This window comes from Pecten maximus, chromosome 13 (genome assembly GCF_902652985.1).
Source record: "Pecten maximus chromosome 13, xPecMax1.1, whole genome shotgun sequence".
Classification (NCBI taxonomy): Eukaryota; Metazoa; Mollusca; class Bivalvia; order Pectinida; family Pectinidae; genus Pecten; species Pecten maximus.
Genome location: NC_047027.1, coordinates 19,071,221 through 19,091,249, shown reverse-complemented (window position 1 = coordinate 19,091,249; position 20,029 = coordinate 19,071,221). Strand labels below are relative to the sequence as shown.

General features: G+C 36.7%; 1 protein-coding gene across 1 annotated transcript in view; it reads right to left on the bottom strand.

Annotated features, from left to right (window-relative positions):
• Positions 1 to 2,186: 2,186 nt before the first annotated feature.
• The window catches only part of LOC117340859 (DNA polymerase epsilon catalytic subunit A-like), a 73,273-nt gene continuing 55,430 nt past the window's right edge, over positions 2,187 to 20,029 (bottom strand). Inside the window, exons 40-52 of the mRNA XM_033902632.1 lie at positions 19,517 to 19,631; positions 16,961 to 17,199; positions 16,069 to 16,153; positions 15,176 to 15,379; positions 14,376 to 14,528; positions 12,996 to 13,067; positions 11,764 to 11,883; positions 10,011 to 10,096; positions 8,823 to 8,952; positions 7,400 to 7,611; positions 6,813 to 6,945; positions 5,418 to 5,527; positions 2,187 to 4,647 (exon numbers count right to left, since the gene is read on the bottom strand). Coding sequence (XP_033758523.1) covers positions 4,575 to 4,647; positions 5,418 to 5,527; positions 6,813 to 6,945; positions 7,400 to 7,611; positions 8,823 to 8,952; positions 10,011 to 10,096; positions 11,764 to 11,883; positions 12,996 to 13,067; positions 14,376 to 14,528; positions 15,176 to 15,379; positions 16,069 to 16,153; positions 16,961 to 17,199; positions 19,517 to 19,631 — 1,732 coding nt within the window. The 3' untranslated portion in view covers positions 2,187 to 4,574. The remainder of the gene's footprint in view (positions 4,648 to 5,417; positions 5,528 to 6,812; positions 6,946 to 7,399; positions 7,612 to 8,822; positions 8,953 to 10,010; positions 10,097 to 11,763; positions 11,884 to 12,995; positions 13,068 to 14,375; positions 14,529 to 15,175; positions 15,380 to 16,068; positions 16,154 to 16,960; positions 17,200 to 19,516; positions 19,632 to 20,029) is intronic.

Genomic DNA, 20,029 nt, shown 5'->3' with positions numbered 1-20,029 from the left:
TGAGCCCAAGATGGAATCATGAGAATGATAGAATTTCTGATTGACAACATCTTGGTTGAGTTTGGTGACCAGATCTTCCAACATGACTGTTGGCAGGCTTGTTTTAATTTTCATACAAAGCTGATTATATAGAAGAGCCTATCGGAGCAGGTAACAGAGACCTGGCATAGTCCTTCAGGGAAAATGTATTATCTCTAAATAACTATAACTTGACTGACCATGTCCATTGGATATACACTGTAGAGCTAGAAATCAAGGACACTACATACAGACTCATCAACTCGACTGCTTACCTAGATCTTACGCTTACAATGTAACCGACAGGGACAGCTTACAGCTAAATTGTATAATAAGCGTGATTTCAATTTCCGCTATTGTAAATTTTCCATTTCTAGATAGTAACATCCCTGCATCCCCTACTTACATAAAAACGTTTCCCTTTTGATTTAATACCTAACATTTATCCCGTTATCACAATTTCCACAGATATCGACTACTGACAAAAAAATTAGCACAAGGTTTTGAGAGATGAAGGTTGATGAAGACAATGGGCTGCTTTCATGGTCGACATCATGATTTCATTAGGAAATATTCGGTTTCCTTATGCATTATGAAGTCGAATGTGTGCGATGCTTGTTGATATGACTATTGGTTTCATTGTCACCACCCTCTCATTAATTTGAGATTTGTACAATGGGCATCATTGTTAGCAGAAGACGCTTCTCTTCTGGTCTTATTCTTGTACTTTTTCAGGAGTCTCCAGGCAAATCTATATTTTTGTTTATATTTTCGTTTTATCGATTTGAGCTAGAATTACATTCTTCTTCAGTTGTTGGTATTCTCTATTGTTTTTGAGCACCTTCTGGATTTAGATAATTGAGCATTCAGGGAATGATGTTCAGGGGCAAGGTGAACTCTCTAAAATTTGGCAAATTGACCATACCTGTACAAATGTTAATGACTATATTTACCCTATCTCTGACCTGGTTTCAATTTTTCATTTCAGCTAATGCTTGTTGATATGATTTGATTTTAATAATGTGAATTATCAGGATTTTACCTATATATGTATGACATGTGTCAAACAAGGGGCCGCAATGGCCGAGTGGTTAAGGTGCCCGGACACTTTATCACTAGCCCTCCACCTCTGAGTTGCGAGTTCGAAACTTATGTGGGGCAGTTGACCAGGTACTGACCAAAGGCCGTTGGTTTTTTCTCCAGGTACTCCGGCTTTCCTCCACCTCAAAAACCTGGCACGTCCTTAAATGACCCTGGCTGTTATTAGGACGTTAAACAAAATAAAACCAAAAACGTATCAATGAAGCGAAATATGCTTACTGGAGAACCTGATTTTATTCTCCTTATACTTTTCTCGGGAGACTCCATGCAGATCTATATTTTTCATATTTTACTCTTGTTTAATCAATTTTGAGTTTAAATTATGGTATTGTTATAATTATTATGTCAGAATTCTCTTCGCCACTCCAATCTTTCTTTTATATTTCTCAAATCTCAAAACCAAGTGAAATTTAGTTGCTCGTGTTGTGTATGAAACAGAAGACACCCTTGCATAAGACAAGGTCTTATTTTCCTTAGATATTTTCAATTGCCTTGATTTCTCCATTGTCTTGGCTTAATGGAGGAGACATAGGTCATGACCTATATGAAGTAGAAAACAATTTTCCTTTCGGAACTCCTGGTCATAACTAGTATTCTTGTATATTTTCAAATATTTCTTCATTAGTTTGCCCTTGTTTATCCACTTTCATTTACACTTTGGTATCCTTTTAGCTTTTTTTCAAACATGTTATCCAGGAGTAACACATATAGTTTGTAAGAAATCTAATAGAATTTTTCTGATGATCCAACTCAACCAACTGCCCATTGAGATTGTCAGCATGTTCAAACTGCTTACACAAGATTCCAGAGGGATCTTGGTGCCCACTATCAAATGCTCATAATTGGATCACTGCTTTGAGAAACGGTGATAACAAACTTCAGCTACTACAAGAGGAATCTACTTATTGAATTCAAGAAAGAATAGCTTTCTGAGAAAAAGCACTGACCGACTTCAACTGATAAAATTTTAAATGGACGCCTGTCAGTAATTGAAGAAACGTCACGGCTACATATTTAACCCCCTCTCGATTCATGAACACAACAATAACATAAAACTCGGGCAAAACTTTCATGTTTTGGTTTTTTATTTGTATCTTTACAAACAAAGCATGGATACAACCACTTGGATATCTTGTTATCCATTTCATTGTTTAATTAATGCAAAATATCAATAAATATCTCTGTTGAATCCCAATTAAGGAACAACAGCTATGAAACATAGCTGTATTGGTAGGGATCATCTTTTCAAAAGGGAAATCATTTGTACTGAAGTATCTTAGCAAATACCTTTACGATTTTTTTTCTAAATTTTTATTCTTGTCCTGAATTAAAAACTTAGGCAACAAGACAAAAACACAGAAATATTGACACGATCGACATGATGTCATTGAGTTGTCTGAGAGCGTGAGAAAGAAAATCTTGCCTCGTAAAATTGTAGATATCCCTGTCCTTAGTAAGAGAATATTTTATCTCACCCTGGACAGAAATATCCACAATTTTACCTATGTGAGATTTTCTTATCTCATCCCAGGGCTGAGACAAGCTACAAGTTTTCAAACAATTGTATGACGTTGCGGCAACAATACAATGATGTCACAGTAAAAAAATATATTCTATCAATAATAGAGCACAGATCAAATACAGAATTTGTACATTACAGAATATATACATAATATACAGCAGTATACTAATACTTACAAATTATTTCTATTTGTTCCGAAGCTTTTCCTCCATGGTAAACTCACTATATTACAAATGAATGTGGCCCAACTAGTCATATAATTCATCTCAAACATTCCAGTCAACTTCTGTAAGTCGAGCACTTTTTTTAAATATCACATTACAAATTATTAAGGAAATTGTTTCAATATATTAACAATAAAATGAAATAAAATTCAAATAAAAGTCTTCCAAGAATTTCTGGCCTTGCAAAATCCAGGGCAGTTCTCTTTTCATTGAGACATTTTCATCTGTCAGACATTTCATAAAGATTGGAAAGATTCAAAAAAAAAAAAAATTATACATTTATCCTGGATCATTTCTTAATACACAAAAACAACCACTGAAAATCTTTTACATTAATATTAATTTTATAAATCTAAGGCATACTCCATCACAATTTCAAGCAATTACAATTTTTTATCATGAACAGAAATGTATTTTCATGTAAATTTAATGATAATGTTGTTGATTTACATGTAATCATTTTTCTAGTCTACTGTAAATCTCAATAACTCCTGAAAATTTCCATGTTACAGTCCAAACATGATTGATCACAGAAAATCAAATCAATACTCTGAGGTAAAACGATTAATCACCGACTCCACTGTTTAATTGGAAAACAGAAATTATCACTGCCAACATGTAGCTATATATAGCTATCAATTTGAATTTTATACATTTCCTTTATGCTTTGTTTTAATAACACACATTTCTATATCAACAGTTGGTTGAGATGGAAGTTTTGCCAATCCTCAGACAGGTGTAGCCCAGGGGCATAATGTGTGTTCAATTAATACTGGTCCCTAATCATGACATGATTTTAAAAATACACATTTTGCACTCGCTCGAAAATGTTTTGGGTTACCTCTAAAATCCTAAATAAATTTTCAGATTAAAAGAAATTTCGGAAATACTTCAACTTCAAGTGCGATATTATTTACAATGTTTAAATTTTTCTTTCTTTTAATGCATGATTTAAGTTGAAATAAAGTTGGATTGAGCACAGATTTTATGTGTTTCAGTATCAGAATGATTCAATATGAGCCCAAGTTTATACCTCACTCTTCGCCCAATTCTCTTTGTGACTTAAACAGATTTTAACTTCCGATAATTTTATGTACTTTGAAACTCGGTACATTAATGATGATGGTGATCAATTCATCTTTTTTTAAATTTTTTTTTTTGTAAAAAACAAGGCGATTTGAATAGCCCACCATCTGATAATGGTGGGCTAAAAAAACTAAATAACAATACCTATTTTATATATACTCCGTATATATTCAGTCTTTTGCTCTGAAATTCATATTTCTTGAACAGTGTTTTCTTCCTCGTAGACCACAATAACTGGTTGAGGCTACTAAACTTTATCTTTAATTCTCTCGTCAATATTTAAGGTCAGTATCCTAGAGCAGAATTGCTTTCACTGTATCCTCGACAAGCTTTCCTCCGTATAAAATAGAAGTGACATGAACTTTCCAAATATAGGCCTCCAGAATAAGTCACCAAACTTGTCTTCTCGTATCGAGTTCATGACTAATTAGAACGTCTGGGCCCATGTTTTAGGAGTAAAATCCTTTAAACCAACATGCCTTCAGTGGAGACATCTCTCTACACCTGGGTTCATGGCTTCTTCTGATACCAGAATTTCTTTAGTTGTCTCCATTCCTCACCATGTTGTACTTTGGTCCACAGTTTATTTTGTGTATATTCCTTGGCACAAGAATGTCTGTTCCTCAGCTCACTATACTTGGGTTCATCTTCATGATCCAATCCACAGTCTCCATCAGCACCACCATACTGTAATGACTGAGGTAAAAACCAATATCAATGTAAATTATATCGTCATATCCAGCATAACATGCGTTTAACTGTCAATCATAATTAAAGGGAGATAATAACAGTCTTAAAATCATTAAACCCATAATCAAAATCATACCATTAAATCTTTACATTTTTATGCCATATAGGCAGGCTTTACCAATCAAAGGGAGATAATTAATGATTTTTTTTTCTTTTTGCATTCCAAAGGACTTACAAAATTTTGTTTTTCACACATTAAGATATATAAAATGGGAAGTGCCAGAAATGCTTCACAGACATTTTGCTATAAAATTAAAGAATATTTTTAAATTCAATCTTTATTTATTTTTCTTTTCTTTTAGTTTTCCAAGCCTATCAATGGGAAACAGATATTTAAGTTTTCCTGTGTTAGTTGTATGAATAAAAATATCTAATTGGAAATTTCATGTTTTTCTGTTTTAAAATAATTGATTAAATTCTGAGGATAAAATTTATTCCTTTACATAAGAAAAAAAATGTGTTAATTGTCTCGAATGTATATATTTCTGCATTATTTATTTGCTATTAACTCTCATGATGATTGTGGGAGCATTAAATCTTCAAACCTATCTTTTAAAGTTGAAAATGCAAATGGTGAAAATTAGATTATAAACATTTTTAACACTGATAGGTTTACAGAAAGCATCAAAATTTCCACTTTTCCAGTACTATTCTAGCACTGACCACAATTTCAACACTTTCCTTGTCTCAATTCCACACAATTATTATATGTATACCTGGCTATGCCTCTAAATGTCCGCAGTCTTTTCTCAAAGTCCTTGAGTGCAGCCGTGGTTGTGAAATCTCCAGCACACTTACAGTACTTCGTCATATTACCCTCCTTCACCTGGGAAAGACGAAAACAATTAAGTATTGTGATGAAAACAGAATTAAGTAACTTGATCAACCAAGAATTAAGTAATGTCATGAACCCAGAATTAAGTAACGCGATGAACACAAAATTAAATAGCGTGTTGAAGCCAGAATTAAGTAGGGTGATGAACCGAGAATTAAGTACATGTAATGTGATGAACCTAGAATTCAGTAACGTGATGAACCCAGAATTAAGTAATGTGATAAACCTAGAATTCAGTAACGTGATGAACCCAGAATTAAGTAATGTGATGAACCCAGAATTAAGTACATGTAATGTGACAAACCCAGAATTAAGTAACGCGATGAACCCAGAATTAAGTAATGTGACAAACCCAGAATTAAGTAACGCGATGAACCCAGAATTAAGTAATGTGACAAACCCAGAATTACGTAACATGATGAAAACAGTTTAGCAAGTGCTTACATATGTCCCCCAAATGACCCTGGCAGTCGTAAATAAAATAGTCAATATCACAATAGTGTTTGTCATACTACACCTATATCACCATGTACACGCCACATTTGGGGGGGGGTTACTGCTATGTATCGTAGGAGATCATGACTCCGAATCGGCACGGTGTGAGAGGTGAGAGATGATAATGTTCCCCTATTGTATCATTCTTAGCAAACACTCATACCACGGAACCCAGACAAGGTATCTCTAGATTTTCTAGGTTTTTGAGAGATGAACTACAGTTCTAATCCAGCATTCTGATGTCAGCTAAAACATATTGATTTGGCAACAAAGACTGCTTATTTGGTGGTTTGCATAAGCTTCCCAGTAATTTATGTTTGAAATACGACCTGACACTTGAACTTTTTAGCAGACATGAAAATCTAAAATAATCATTGTGATGACTGGACGTCCTGCATTGTCAATTTAGCTTAAATGACTCCAAATCGTTTATACTTAGGTAAGAGTATTGCCAATAATTTGAAGGGTTTAAAGTGGGTTTTGGTCCCCCTATGAGTAGAACTGAATTTAAATGTTTCTCTTTCTGCTGAAGTTATTAGCCCCAGGCATGTATGGCAGTAATTTTCACTAGCCCAAGCTGAAAATTTTGAAGTCCCAGATGTCAGGCTAGTGGATTTTTTTACACTTCTGCTTAGAATCATCTCTGCCCCTAGATTTTCATATCCTTTCAATTAGCTTAGCCCCTCAAACTTCCTCCCCTACCCCCATCACCTCCCAAAATTGGCCCCTGCCCCTTGCCCCCTCCCCCATTGTTCTGCTCCCCCTTGCCCCCAAGACTCACCCCCTGGCACTTGACACACTTGAGGTCCTGTAGTACGTAGGCCATTGACTTGCGGTTTATTGAGTCAACAAGGCATTGTTCCATCTCTGTCATGTCATAGGCCGTCTTACACTGTACACACGACCACGCCGCACTGTCAGAATAACACATCATAAATATCACAAACAGAAAGAAATCTCAATTCTGAACATCCTGGACAAATATTTTACTTTTTTTTTTACTCCTATAAAAAGATGGAAGTTAAACTTAAACTTTAAACTTTTAAATTTTCATCTGTTCTTATGAACTCCAAACATACATGTAATCAAATTATGAACTCTTAAATCATTGAAATATGAACTCCAAACATCTCTATAATTGAATTATGGACTCCAAACTATAACTGAACATATTACATGTTCCATTAGTGGTTCAGATTCGCAGAGATCTACAATATTAATTTTTCGGACCATAGGAAAAGGCTCAATATATGTTTTGACTATACAATAATAACATAAATATATCAATAAATATATAATCATATGAACATTAACCAAATTCTATTCAAAGATAAAAAAAAAAAAAAAAAGCAGATCATCCTGGCTTACTTGGAGTCATTATGATTGAGGTACGGATCTCTGCAAAGGTCAAGGTCACGGACATGGTTACACGACTTGCAGATGACCTCTGGGAGGACGTAAGACAAACAGGGGTCAAGGAACTTGGCATCACTGGAGAACTCCCCAACTCCGATAAGTTTGAGAAGATCTCGCTTCAGTTTTGTTATCTGTAATGTGACATTGCTGTCCAAGGCTAACACCTGTGGGTCAAGATCATAAAAGGTCAAGGTCAAATCATAGAGGTCAATGTCAAACAATTAAGGTCAAGGTCAACAAAGATAATTATTTTAACAAGTGTTACCTAAGGACTTATCAGCGATGAAAATTGAAAGGTTTTTGCTTATGAATAGTAGTTATATGAAAAATAGAATCTTACACTCGTGGCTATGTCATATGAAATTTATCAAGCTTGTTCAATAATTTGATATGTCACTCGCCTAAAGGCTTTAAATTTTTGAACTTGTTTAATACATCATATATGACATAGCCACGAGTGTAAGATCCTCTATATGAAGAATATTCTAGACATTGTAAAATAGTATTGATCTCCAGTTTATATCAAGAAATACATCCTGGTGTTGTAATTTTGGGTAAAATTCTTGATCAGGTAGAAAAAAAGAGTCTTCAGGTTATTTTCAATTTCAGCAGATTTGTGAAATTAATCTGAAGATTTGTCTTGATTTCAGAGAGCTTGGGTTTGTTTGTTTTTTGTTTAACGTCCTATTAACAACCAGGGTCATTTAAGGACGTGCTAGGTTTTGGAGGTGGAGGAAAGCCGGAGTACCCGCAGAAAAAAACAGTTTGTGATAAAGTGTCAGGACACCTTAACCACTCGGCCACCGGGGCCCCTAAAAGTTCCTTAGATAGCTAGTAACATTTGGACAGAACAGGACAGACACGAGTAACACCTTATGCCCCCGACCCCCCAATTTCATTGTGGGAGTATAAACATACAAATGTATACAATAACTATAGAATGTTAAGGAGATGTTAACTAGGTCTGTGTAATATTAGCCACATGAATATACAGTATTTGATAACGTAGTAGATATATTCCTTTTAGTTGTATCCATGTAAGAGTTTTGTTGAAGATTCTAGTAGTACAGATAATGACAAAGTCAAACCAAGATACTACATGGACAGATGGTGTGCCTGAAATTTTATGTCAAATCCATCAAGAGGTATGGACAGTGAATCAAAACTCGAATCGATAAACATTGAATGCAGACTGCTAGTAAAACAGGCATGCTGGTTGGTTGGTTTACAGGTTTTACGTCTCCTGTCATCGCTGCCATGGACTGTATGAAGGCACTGCACAGTATTGCTGCATACAGATTCCCAAACTCCGTAGCAATGAAGATGAAGAAGAACTTTTGCCTCCTACTTCCTAAACTTGGTAACAATGCCTTACCTGACAGACAGACTTAACGAACTCCAGAGCTGGGTTTTTGAGTAACAGGTGAGAGCCCGGTCTCTGAGGGAACTCTATGGCAGCATTGTTGGTGTTCCCAGCAAGCTTCTTCTGTATCTTCTGTGTAATACTGTGTAACACATCACATAATACTGGGTAATACAATGTGATATTGGTTAATACAGTATAATACTACATAATACTGTGTAACACATAACATAATACTGTGTAACACATAACAATACTGTGTAACACATAACATAATACTGGGTAATACAATGTAATATTGGGTAATACAGTATAATACTGGGTAACACATAACATAATACTGTGTAACACATAACATAATACTGTGTAACACATAACATAATACTGGGTAATACAATGTGATATTGGGTAATACAGTATAATACTACATAATACTATGTAACACATAACGTAGGGTAAAATAAGATCTGGATAATACTGTGTAATACAGTATAATACTGTGCAATACAATAAGATATTGGGTAATACAGTGCAATACTGGGGAAAATACAGAATATCAGGTAAAATAAGTTTTGGATAGTACTGTGTATTACTGGGTAATACAGTGTAATACAGTATAATACAGTATAATACAGTATAATACAATGTAATATTGTATAATACATAATAAAGGGTAACATAAGTTCTGTGTAATAACGTGTAATACAGTGTAACACCGTTGATATGGACTTTTTATACATTCTATTGAAACACATATATAGTATGGAGCAAGTAGAAGTTGCATTTGGGTAGTGGATTTCTGAGCTCCATTTACTCAAGAAAGTGGCTTGACATTTTTTTTTACATCCATTAGAACTTTCAGTCGCTTGTTTCGGTGGTCACGGTTTGACAAACCCAGAGTCCAGTTAGGATGATGTTTTACTGGAATAGCCATGAGATAAAGGGTTGAAGAATGATTTTCTGAAAAGTTTTATTTAAATCTACAATCCATTCTTATGTTAACTCTGGTAATATTCTAATTATAAACAGCAGCTAGAAATGTCTGTACATCAAGTTTTCTCTAGCCGAGCGGTACATTGCAGCTAGTATCTACCAGAGTTAGATGTTTTTCACCTATTTATGGTAAACACGTCCCATTGTTTCAACAAAGTATTAATGAAGGACTTACTTGAGGATAAATAGGGTAACAAAACAACTTACGCAAACATCTGCTGCGCGAGATCACCAGCTATCAGTTCTTGAGAAAACGTCACCGTGGCTGGGGTGGCGCTCGTCTCCAGAGGTTTCTGTGGTCAAACGATTTGGAAATGGAAAATATTGATGATATTACAGGATGAGACGATATAACAAGAGGCCAATGGGGCCTGTGTATCTTGTCTATCATTACATATTGAAAGGTTCTACATTTCCGACAAACACAATTCATTTCATTTCAACAAATTTTATTGACATGATGTTAATATCAATTGGATCGAATAACAGGCAAGCCTATATAAATTCTTTCCATGGTGGATTGAGTGATCGAATATAATAAATTAATTGGTCTAAATATTTTGAAATGAAATACATAATATAAACAAAGGCATTAAAGGGTAGTAACTATTTTTCTAACACAAGATAAACACAGAATATGTTACATAAAGCACTTGCACACACACATACACACTTTAACATAAATATAAACAAATATAACAGTGATTCAGTTCCAAATGAAATAAATAAACAATTGTAGACATCAAAGTTAATTAATATAGAGACAGTAATAGGTGGCTAGACCAAAAGTCCATGTGCTTATATTGCACAGGTCATCACCATCTGAACTGTATAGGAATTTTCTATGCATATAATTTATGTGATTTTAATAATACTGTAGTTAATGACTTTATTTGCACACTAATTTAATATATAGAAAACAAGAACTAAAATCAATGCAAGTATATTTTAATACATAAATAAATATCAGCTATGTTCAACTGGGTTCACATACATATATATATGATATTTAACTTAAGTTAAAAATTATTAATTTCATTAAAAAGTAGTATTTTTCAAGATGAACAGTATGATGGCTTTCTAGATCTTATATAAGTTAAAACTATGAGATTTTCCTATAAAATTTTGGACATCATTAAGTATTACTCTGTTAATATTTCCATCACAACTAGGACATCCATTTAAAATAATATTAATACAAATATGGTTATGGTCAATATTAAAATTATTGAGGGAAGCAAACAAATTTATCCGCAAATCATTATATAGAGGACAATCTAGAAAAAAATGAGAAACTGTTTCTGGGTCATCTGAACAATTACATAAAGGATTGTCTGTTAAATGATCCTGGTTTAAATCAAAATTTAGATCACTGCAATAATTTCTAAGCTGAGTTAAAATTATGTTTGCCCTTCTGTTTCCTTCAGTTTTAAAGATTTTGACAGATTCAATTTCCAATGTGTTATTATTATTTAGTTTATGTTTAAAGCTTGCAAGTGAGGGATAATCAGAGTAGATAGTATCTAGACAAACACAATTAATGAAACAAAAATAAGCTGTCCAAAAATTGTATACCATACTAAAAGTGATACACATTTACACTATTACCACCCACCAATTTACACTTACTTGTGAGATCAGCTCAGATTAAAACTATAACATATCAGGTTAACCTGCAGAGATGTTAAAGAACTTTGAAAATATCGAAATTTACAAGATAAGACAAACCAGCTAAGATATTGAAGAACTTTGAAAATGTTAAGATTTACCGGATCTGACCACACAAACCTCTTGAGAAGTTGGAAGAACTTCGAAGATTTACTGAACTAGACCAGACAAACCAGCTAGATATTGAAGAACTTTGAGGATGTTCAGATTTACCAGATTTCACCATACAAACCTGTTGAGAAGTTGAAGAACTTTGAAAATATTAAGATTTACATGATTTGACCAGACAGACCTGTTGAGACTGTGACTGCGAGTTGTGTCGCCGTTTGACCGGCGTATTCCCTGGAGTGAGTCGTTGGTGTTCCTCCATCACATTGGTGTATACAGACAGGATATAACCAGCTACTATCATCTATGTAATTATAAAACATGTATAGTAAAAAATTTTAATATTCACAAAATTATCCTAATGCACTTTACAAGTATAAATATACAAATCTTCAGCCAACGTGAACTCATTCAAGGCATTCTCATACTGGAACAATATATTTGATCAAAGTTTGCAGGCCTTTTTCTCCCTAGTTTGGGATGGGGCCTTTTTGTCTCATTTTGGGAAGAAAATTGGTGAATTGATCTCAGAAAGATTTTTTCAGGAGCAAACTGCTAATTTTGGGAATTTGGCCTAAATAGGAAAAAATTTTAATTGGGAATGGGGCCCATTATCGGCCCCAAAAGCCATCAGAAAAAGCCTTGGTTTGATTAAATCTGTTTAAAATGAAATCGCTAGATCGCTGACATTACTTAAACCTATGTATGTGTATGCAAACATACGTAAGTTTGTGAATAGAACACTACCTGGTATATCCCCTCCAGACGTCGTTTTCAGGAGAAAATCATAGGACACTACACCTCATATTTAACATATAACGTATACATAGGAATTCATAGTCTTTTGGTTTATTTTGTTTAACGTCCTATTAACAGCCAGTGTCATTTAAGGTTGTGCCACGTTTTGGAGGTGGAGAAAAGCCGGAGTACCCGGATAACCCGGAGAAAAACAATCGGCCTAAGGTCAGTACTTGGCAACTGCCCCACGTAGGTTTCGAACTCGCAACCCAGAGGTGGAGAGCTAGTGATAAAGTGTCGGGACACCTTAACCACTCAGCCACAGGGGCCCCGTAATATATAGAGGACATTATTTACTAACAACAGTTGTGTTTTCAATTTTTTGAATTCTTATGTTTATATATAGTAAATGTATTTCTATAAAAGTAACATTGAGGCCCTTAAACACCCTTGGCAAAAGTGTATAGATACTGAAGGGAGTTATGTTGAAAAATAATACAATATGTCCAGCAAAATTCAAATCCATCAATATGAGACTCACAACTTATCAATCAGCCCTCGTAGGAATATATAGAGGACAATATTTACTAACAACAGTTGAGTTTTCATTTTCTTGAATTTGACCAATGATTTTAACTTCCTGTTTATATACAGTAAATGTATTTTTTAGATACTTACATTGAAGTTGGTCTGACATGCTCCAGCCTCCGGTAAGAAATGCATGATATTCCAGTTCATCTCAATCTCAGGCTGAAATAAACAATTCAAAAGAACATTTAAGAGTCAAGAATTTTGTTATAATGTTGCATATCAACCCAGGTTCCATCTCCAATGAAGCCTCACTGTCTAATAAAGCTTACACCAAATGAGAGTAAGGCCAAAAGTTTCTCCACCGGGGATCAAACCCCCGACTCTCTGCTCGGAAATTTCCCATAGCACAAAAGTGAATTTTTTCACTTTTCTGATATTTTTCACTCGTTAAAATATCCCTTTTTTTCTGATTTGACCAATCAAAACACTGCATACAAACGACAATGGGGAAAATAAAGATATAATTAAGAAGTATATAGCTCTCCTTCATGTTATATGACATCATAATGCAAGATAGAATATGTAACGATTTGGTGTAAATTTGTGAAACGTTGATATGGGACCGCAATGAATTCTGGGAGAGATTGAGCTGCCTCAGTATATTTAGCTATAAAATGTAATACACAGAATTATATCTAACAGTATCTTCAGTAATACCAAATATATTTCAAGATTGGGGCTAATATTTCGATATTTTTCATGAGTGCTTAGCACGAGTGAAAAATATCAAAATATGAGCCACACTCGTGAAATATCTTTGGTATTACTGAAGATACTGTTAGATATCCTCTATATATCACTCAGTGTACCGTGTGTACATTACTCAATTAAAACATGACACACATGACACACATGACTATCATTGCTGTGATAATCTTGAGAAAAACCTACACAGAAAATTCAACAAATACCACATCACTTCTACAGTCTAACCCACTAATATTGAACTCGAATACATTGAAATCACGCTTAGTATGAACAAATACACAATCCCCAGATCTTAAAATTTGGATCAACAACACAGTGTATTATTAATAGGATACACTGTGTTTATAATTAGATATACAATGTATTGTGTTCATAATTAAACATACATTGTATAACACAGTAACATAAATGACCATGGAATACAATTTTACTTATCATGCCCTGACTAGGCTTCAAAATCATGATCTACGGCACCTTGCACACCATCGCCTGGAAATAGCTGCAGCTTACACCACTACTCCAAGTCCATATCCCCAAAAAAGGGTGTTTTGATGCTGCAGTGATGAATGGCCCTGTACTCTGACATTATCATAGTGACAAATCTCCTACTAGATGATACAGTGCTCATACAATGTAAGTGGACAACAGTGTACAAGCAATTTTTTGAAATGAAACTTTACTTTAAATCCAACATTTAAAACTTTTGAAACTTTTTCAGTTGAATGAAAAAAAAAAGCATACATTGAAGATTACACAAACCTCATCCTCCTCATCCGATTTATTTAGCTCTTCCTCCTCCTGTCGTGGCTCCTCGTCTTCACTGTCTTGCTCCGCCTCTCGGTCAGGGTTGGGTTGGGAACTGTCCGTCATTGCTGCTGAAGGCAGTCGTCCCTTCACCCCACCATAGTTAGCCTAAGGATGGAATAATGTAGACAGTCCTGAACCGTGGTGTCTATCAAGAATATTCCTCTTTTTCTCATTACACGTTACACATTTTTGTCTGCAAAGCTATTCTTAGTTTTATCAATGTAAGGTTCTATCAGGAAAAAATCCTTTCTTCAGACATTCAATAACTGAAACAACCTCCCTCCAGAAATTATTTCCTTTTACTCATTACTTTCCTTCAAATCAGCTATCTCTGCTTATCAATATTAAATCATGTTCCTTTCTGAGAGCTCAACCCACACACTACATGATGTGATCTTCACTATGTTGAAGTATGTCATTAACTGGTAAAAGTAGAACCGAGTGTGGAAATGGTGGGTCCAGAATATTCAGTATTTTGATTATGGCGTTATATCAAAATTTGGTGTGTTATCTTTTGGTGCTTTCATGCCAGGTGCCAAACTAACCAAAATATATCCACAGCCAAATATTCCAATTTACAATATGTGATGTTTTTAATCCATTGGTGAAATTTTATTTTAAATTTTTTTTAAGTAACAAGACACATTTTCACCGGAAATTATGAAAACAGGTCATAATTGTTTTTGATGCACATACTTTTTTTTCCAGGTTTAGTTTTGATCAATTTGACTTGAAGCAAACATGTGACTTACAGGGTCCAGCCAGATGCAGTATTCCCAGCACTGTTCGTAGGAGAGTTCTATCAAGTGGAATAACTCGCGGGACTTTATGCTGTTGGTGATGTACTCCACATAGGACAAAGCATCCACAAGTCTACGCTTCTTCGTACAAAGAATAATTCGGTTGAAGTTTGCATAGACTATCGTTGATCCAAGACGCTTGAATTCCGCTATTAACTGTAAAATGTAAAGCTCATTTCAGCATGCCAGCATTAGCAGTATCAAATATGTACAGCATTTCTCTAGTATTAAGTCCAAAAGGAGGGTGGGGTTAGAAGGTTGGGTATAACCTATATACTTTGTCTAGAAGACTTACAGCTTCTTACCATTTTCACTAAACTGCAGTCGACATGTGGGCTTATTTCCAGACATGGGCTTAATGCTGGATAAATTCAGTTTCTTGAAGTTTGTTTGAAAATGTGATATGAGAAAATGAGATATGACAAAAAAGACCATTTATGGATATCCCAGTCAAATATCTACTTCACAAGAGGACTCCAGGTTTGTCAAGCAGGGGCCACCATTTGAAGTACAATGTACCACATAATGTACCGTTTCTCTAGCATACACAAAATTTTTCTGGAGTCCTCCCGTTGTACACTTGTTTTACTGGAATAACCTCAATCATTGTTTATTAATGTAAGCTATAAAACTTCATCAATTCATCACAATTAGGTAATTTTACTTGAACAGCATTAACTGTAGCTTAGATTTCTTAGTTTTTCTTATTTCTAAATTGTACATTTGTTAAGGTTAACTTCCTCAACTATAAATGAAGGATCAGCAACTTTCTTCTAATCAGCCTCAAAAGTATCACTGCAGTATTTTCTCATTTCAAATTCAATATTTCATTATAGTGATTTTACCTGCATAAAGACTTTTTTCATCATATTATGCAGCGTTCGTCTCAGGGCTGGATCGTAAAGCTGAGCTCCAGTGGACCGCAGCCATCTAAAAAGGGAACATGGTGAGAAAAAATATAAGAGAATACAAAGTTCCGAAGGATCACAACTATATTCAAATGTTAGAATGAGCTGGTGTCTTGTTTACTTCTGAACAGGGTCACAAATTTTGTCAAATTGAATTAAAGACCATTACTTCCAGACCGCTTTGTAAATGTGGTCATTTCCTCAAAAGTTTAATTTCATTCAATACATACCACATACCACACACAATAAAATGATTGTGAAGGGGGGAATTTTCACAGCTGAATATTCATCACGTTCTCAGCGTAAATTTCCCCCTTCGCATTTATTACCATGTTAACAGTAATTTAATTTTTCAAGAAATGTTTTGGAGAATAAATTTATTTTTCCTCAATGACTTAATACTTTATGACTTCAGCGATCAATTTGTCTATTTGCTAGAGGTCTATCAGTATGTGCCATAAAATGAGGGAGTTATTTCTTAGTTCTAGGTTTTCACCTGAAGTTAACATTTAATTACATGAAGAACTCTTTAATACTTTGATTCCTGAAGATAGTTTTCTTTCTTCATTTGTTGAAATTTTCATGATTTTACCAAAAGCAGAGATGTATTTTCAAATAAATTGTGAAATGGACAATCAGTTATGATTTTACCAAAAAGTAAAGGAATGTATTATCACATAAATTGTGATATGGACATTTTTTACTGTCAAAACATCAATATTTAAAATTTTCATAATTTTATCCCTCCTTGAATATAGCAAAAAATAAAACCGTAGAGCCCTTGAAAATAATACCTTTTACAAAAACTTTCACCTGTCATTTTCATTACCTGTAGAAATGTATAATCTGGTTATCGGCAAACACATTCCCGTACATCGTCACGTCTCTGACCCAGCCTTGCACCATACTCTTGAGGATACGGAATGTTGTCGAACAGAGGGCAGTCTCATCGTAGCTCGCTAAATAGGTGGCAGCACCTTGTCCCTGGACCATGTCCTCTAGTGACGACTGCGGCATCGTGTCAAAACTCACAGCACTGGCTCCCTCTTGGTCATTTACATGGGAGGACTTAAGAAACAGACATTCAGGTCAGAGGTCAATTATTTCACAAACTTTACTTTAATCTGGCTTTGTTGGGTTTCAGTTTAATTTAATGTCATTAACAATTCTTTGATTACTCTTATAAAAAGTACAATAAATACTGTATCAAAGCCTGTCTATTTTATCTCATTCAAAATTAGGCTGAACTTAAACAGATGAACGTAGCAATAATTTAGCAATTTGCGACAGAAAACTCTTAAGTGGTGCAATGATAATTTAGCAGGGCACTCGACACTCACACTGGGGTAGGTACCGAGAGTTTGTTAGAGTGTAGGGGGTAGATACTGGGAGTTTGTTAGAGTGTGGGGGGTAGGTACCGGGGGTTTGTTAGAGTGTGGGGGGTAGGTACCGGGAGTTTGTTAGAGTGGGGGGGGGGGGGGGGGGGTAGGTACCGGGGGTTTGTTAGAGTGTGGGGGGGTATGTACCGGGAGTTTGTTAGAGTGTGGGGGGGTATGTACCGGGAGTTTGTTAGAGTGTGTGGGGTAGGTACCAGGAGTGTGTTAGAGTGTGGGGGGGGTATGTACCGGGAGTTTGTTAGAGTGTGGGGGGGGTAGGTACCGGGAGTTTGTTAGAGTGTGGGGGTAGATACCGGGGGTTTGTTAGAGTGTGGGGGGGTATGTACCGGGAGTTTGTTAGAGTGTGGGGGGTAGGTACCGGGAGTTTGTTAGAGTGTGGGGGGTATGTACCGGGATTTTGTTAGAGTGTGGGGGTAGGTACCGGGGGTTTGTTAGAGTGTGGGGGGTAGATACCGGGAGTTTGTTAGAGTGTGGGGGGTAGGTACCGGGAGTTTGTTAGAGTGTGGGGGGTAGGTACCGGGAGTTTGTTAGAGTGTGTGGGGTAGGTACCGGGAGTGTGTTAGAGTGTGGGGGGGTATGTACCGGGAGTTTGTTAGAGTGGGGGGGGTATGTACCGGGAGTTTGTTAGAGTGTGGGGGGGTATGTACCGGGAGTTTGTTAGAGTGGGGGGGTATGTACCGGGAGTTTGTTAGAGTGTGGGGGTAGATACCGGGGGTTTGTTAGAGTGTGGGGGGGTATGTACCGGGAGTTTGTTAGAGTGTGGGGGGTAGATACCGGGAGTTTGTTAGAGTGTGGGGGGTAGATACCGGGGGTTTGTTAGAGTGTGGGGGGTAGATACCGGGAGTTTGTTAGAGTGTGGGGGGGTAGGTACCGGGAGTTTGTTAGAGTGTGGGGGGTAGATACCGGGAGTTTGTTAGAGTGTGTGGGGTAGGTACCGGGAGTGTGTTAGAGTGTGTGGGGGGTATGTACCGGGAGTTTGTTAGAGTGGGGGGGTATGTACCGGGAGTTTGTTAGAGTGTGGGGGGGTATGTACCGGGAGTTTGTTAGAGTGTGGGGGGTAGGTACCGGGAGTTTGTTAGAGTGTGGGGGTAGATACCGGGGGTTTGTTAGAGTGTGGGAGGTAGGTACCAGGAGTTTGTTAGAGTGTGGGGGGTAGGTACCGGGAGTTTGTTAGAGTGTGGGGGTAGATACCGGGGGTTTGTTAGAGTGTGGGGGGGTATGTACCGGGAGTTTGTTAGAGTGTGGGGGGTAGGTACCGGGAGTTTGTTAGAGTGTGGGGGGGTATGTACCGGGAGTTTGTTAGAGTGTGGGGGGGTAGGTACCGGGAGTTTGTTAGAGTGTGGGGGGTAGGTACCGGGAGTTTGTTAGAGTGTGGGGGTAGATACCGGGGGTTTGTTAGAGTGTGGGGGGTAGGTACCAGGAGTTTGTTAGAGTGTGGGGGGTAGGTACCGGGAGTTTGTTAGAGTGTGGGGGTAGATACCGGGGGTTTGTTAGAGTGTGGGGGGGTATGTACCGGGAGTTTGTTAGAGTGTGGGGGGTAGGTACCGGGAGTTTGTTAGAGTGTGGGGGGGTATGTACCGGGAGTTTGTTAGAGTGTGGGGGGTAGGTACCGGGAGTTTGTTAGAGTGTGGGGGGTATGTACCGGGAGTTTGTTAGAGTGTGGGGGGTATGTACCAGGAGTTTGTTAGAGTGTGGGGGGGGGGTAGGTACCGGGAGTTTGTTAGAGTGTGGGGGGTATGTACCGGGAGTTTGTTAGAGTGTGGGGGGTATGTACCGGGAGTTTGTTAGAGTGTGGGGGGTAGGTACCGGGAGTTTGTTAGAGTGTGGGGGGTAGGTACCGGGAGTTTGTTAGAGTGTGGGGGGTAGGTACCGGGAGTTTGTTAGAGTGTGGGGGGTATGTACCGGGAGTTTGTTAGAGTGTGGGGGGTAGGTACCGGGAGTTTGTTAGAGTGTGGGGGGTAGGAAGGGTAGGGATGATATAGGATTACCTCTATAATAGTGTTGACGGCCAAACTGGCGATATCTAACTCCACACACACACTGGAGTAGGTACCGGGATGGTTGACCTCCACACTGCTGTTCTCCTCCAGCTCCATACACAGCCTGATGATTCAAAAGATCGTTTATATTCACCCAATATTTCAGGTGAAGTCATGTTAAGAGTTGATAAGGAATATTGATACTACTGTAAACTAAATTCATGATTTTGATATGTAAACTATACATATGGGAGTAATTTCTGCGATCGACCCACCTTCGTTTGTAGTTCGAGATTTTGCAAATTGATATCAAAATAATATGAGTGGGGGAAATTTTTGCTATCAAAAGGACAGCGTAATCAGCATAAATTTCCTCGTTTAAAGTATGCTGATGATACAAAACTTTGCATTAGTTTCACAACTATATAAGTACTAAATGAAGTTTCAAGTTTTTATCTATGAATAATTAAGTTCAGCTTGAAGTTAAAATATTCAGTATCCAGGGCTATTTTTAATTGGTTT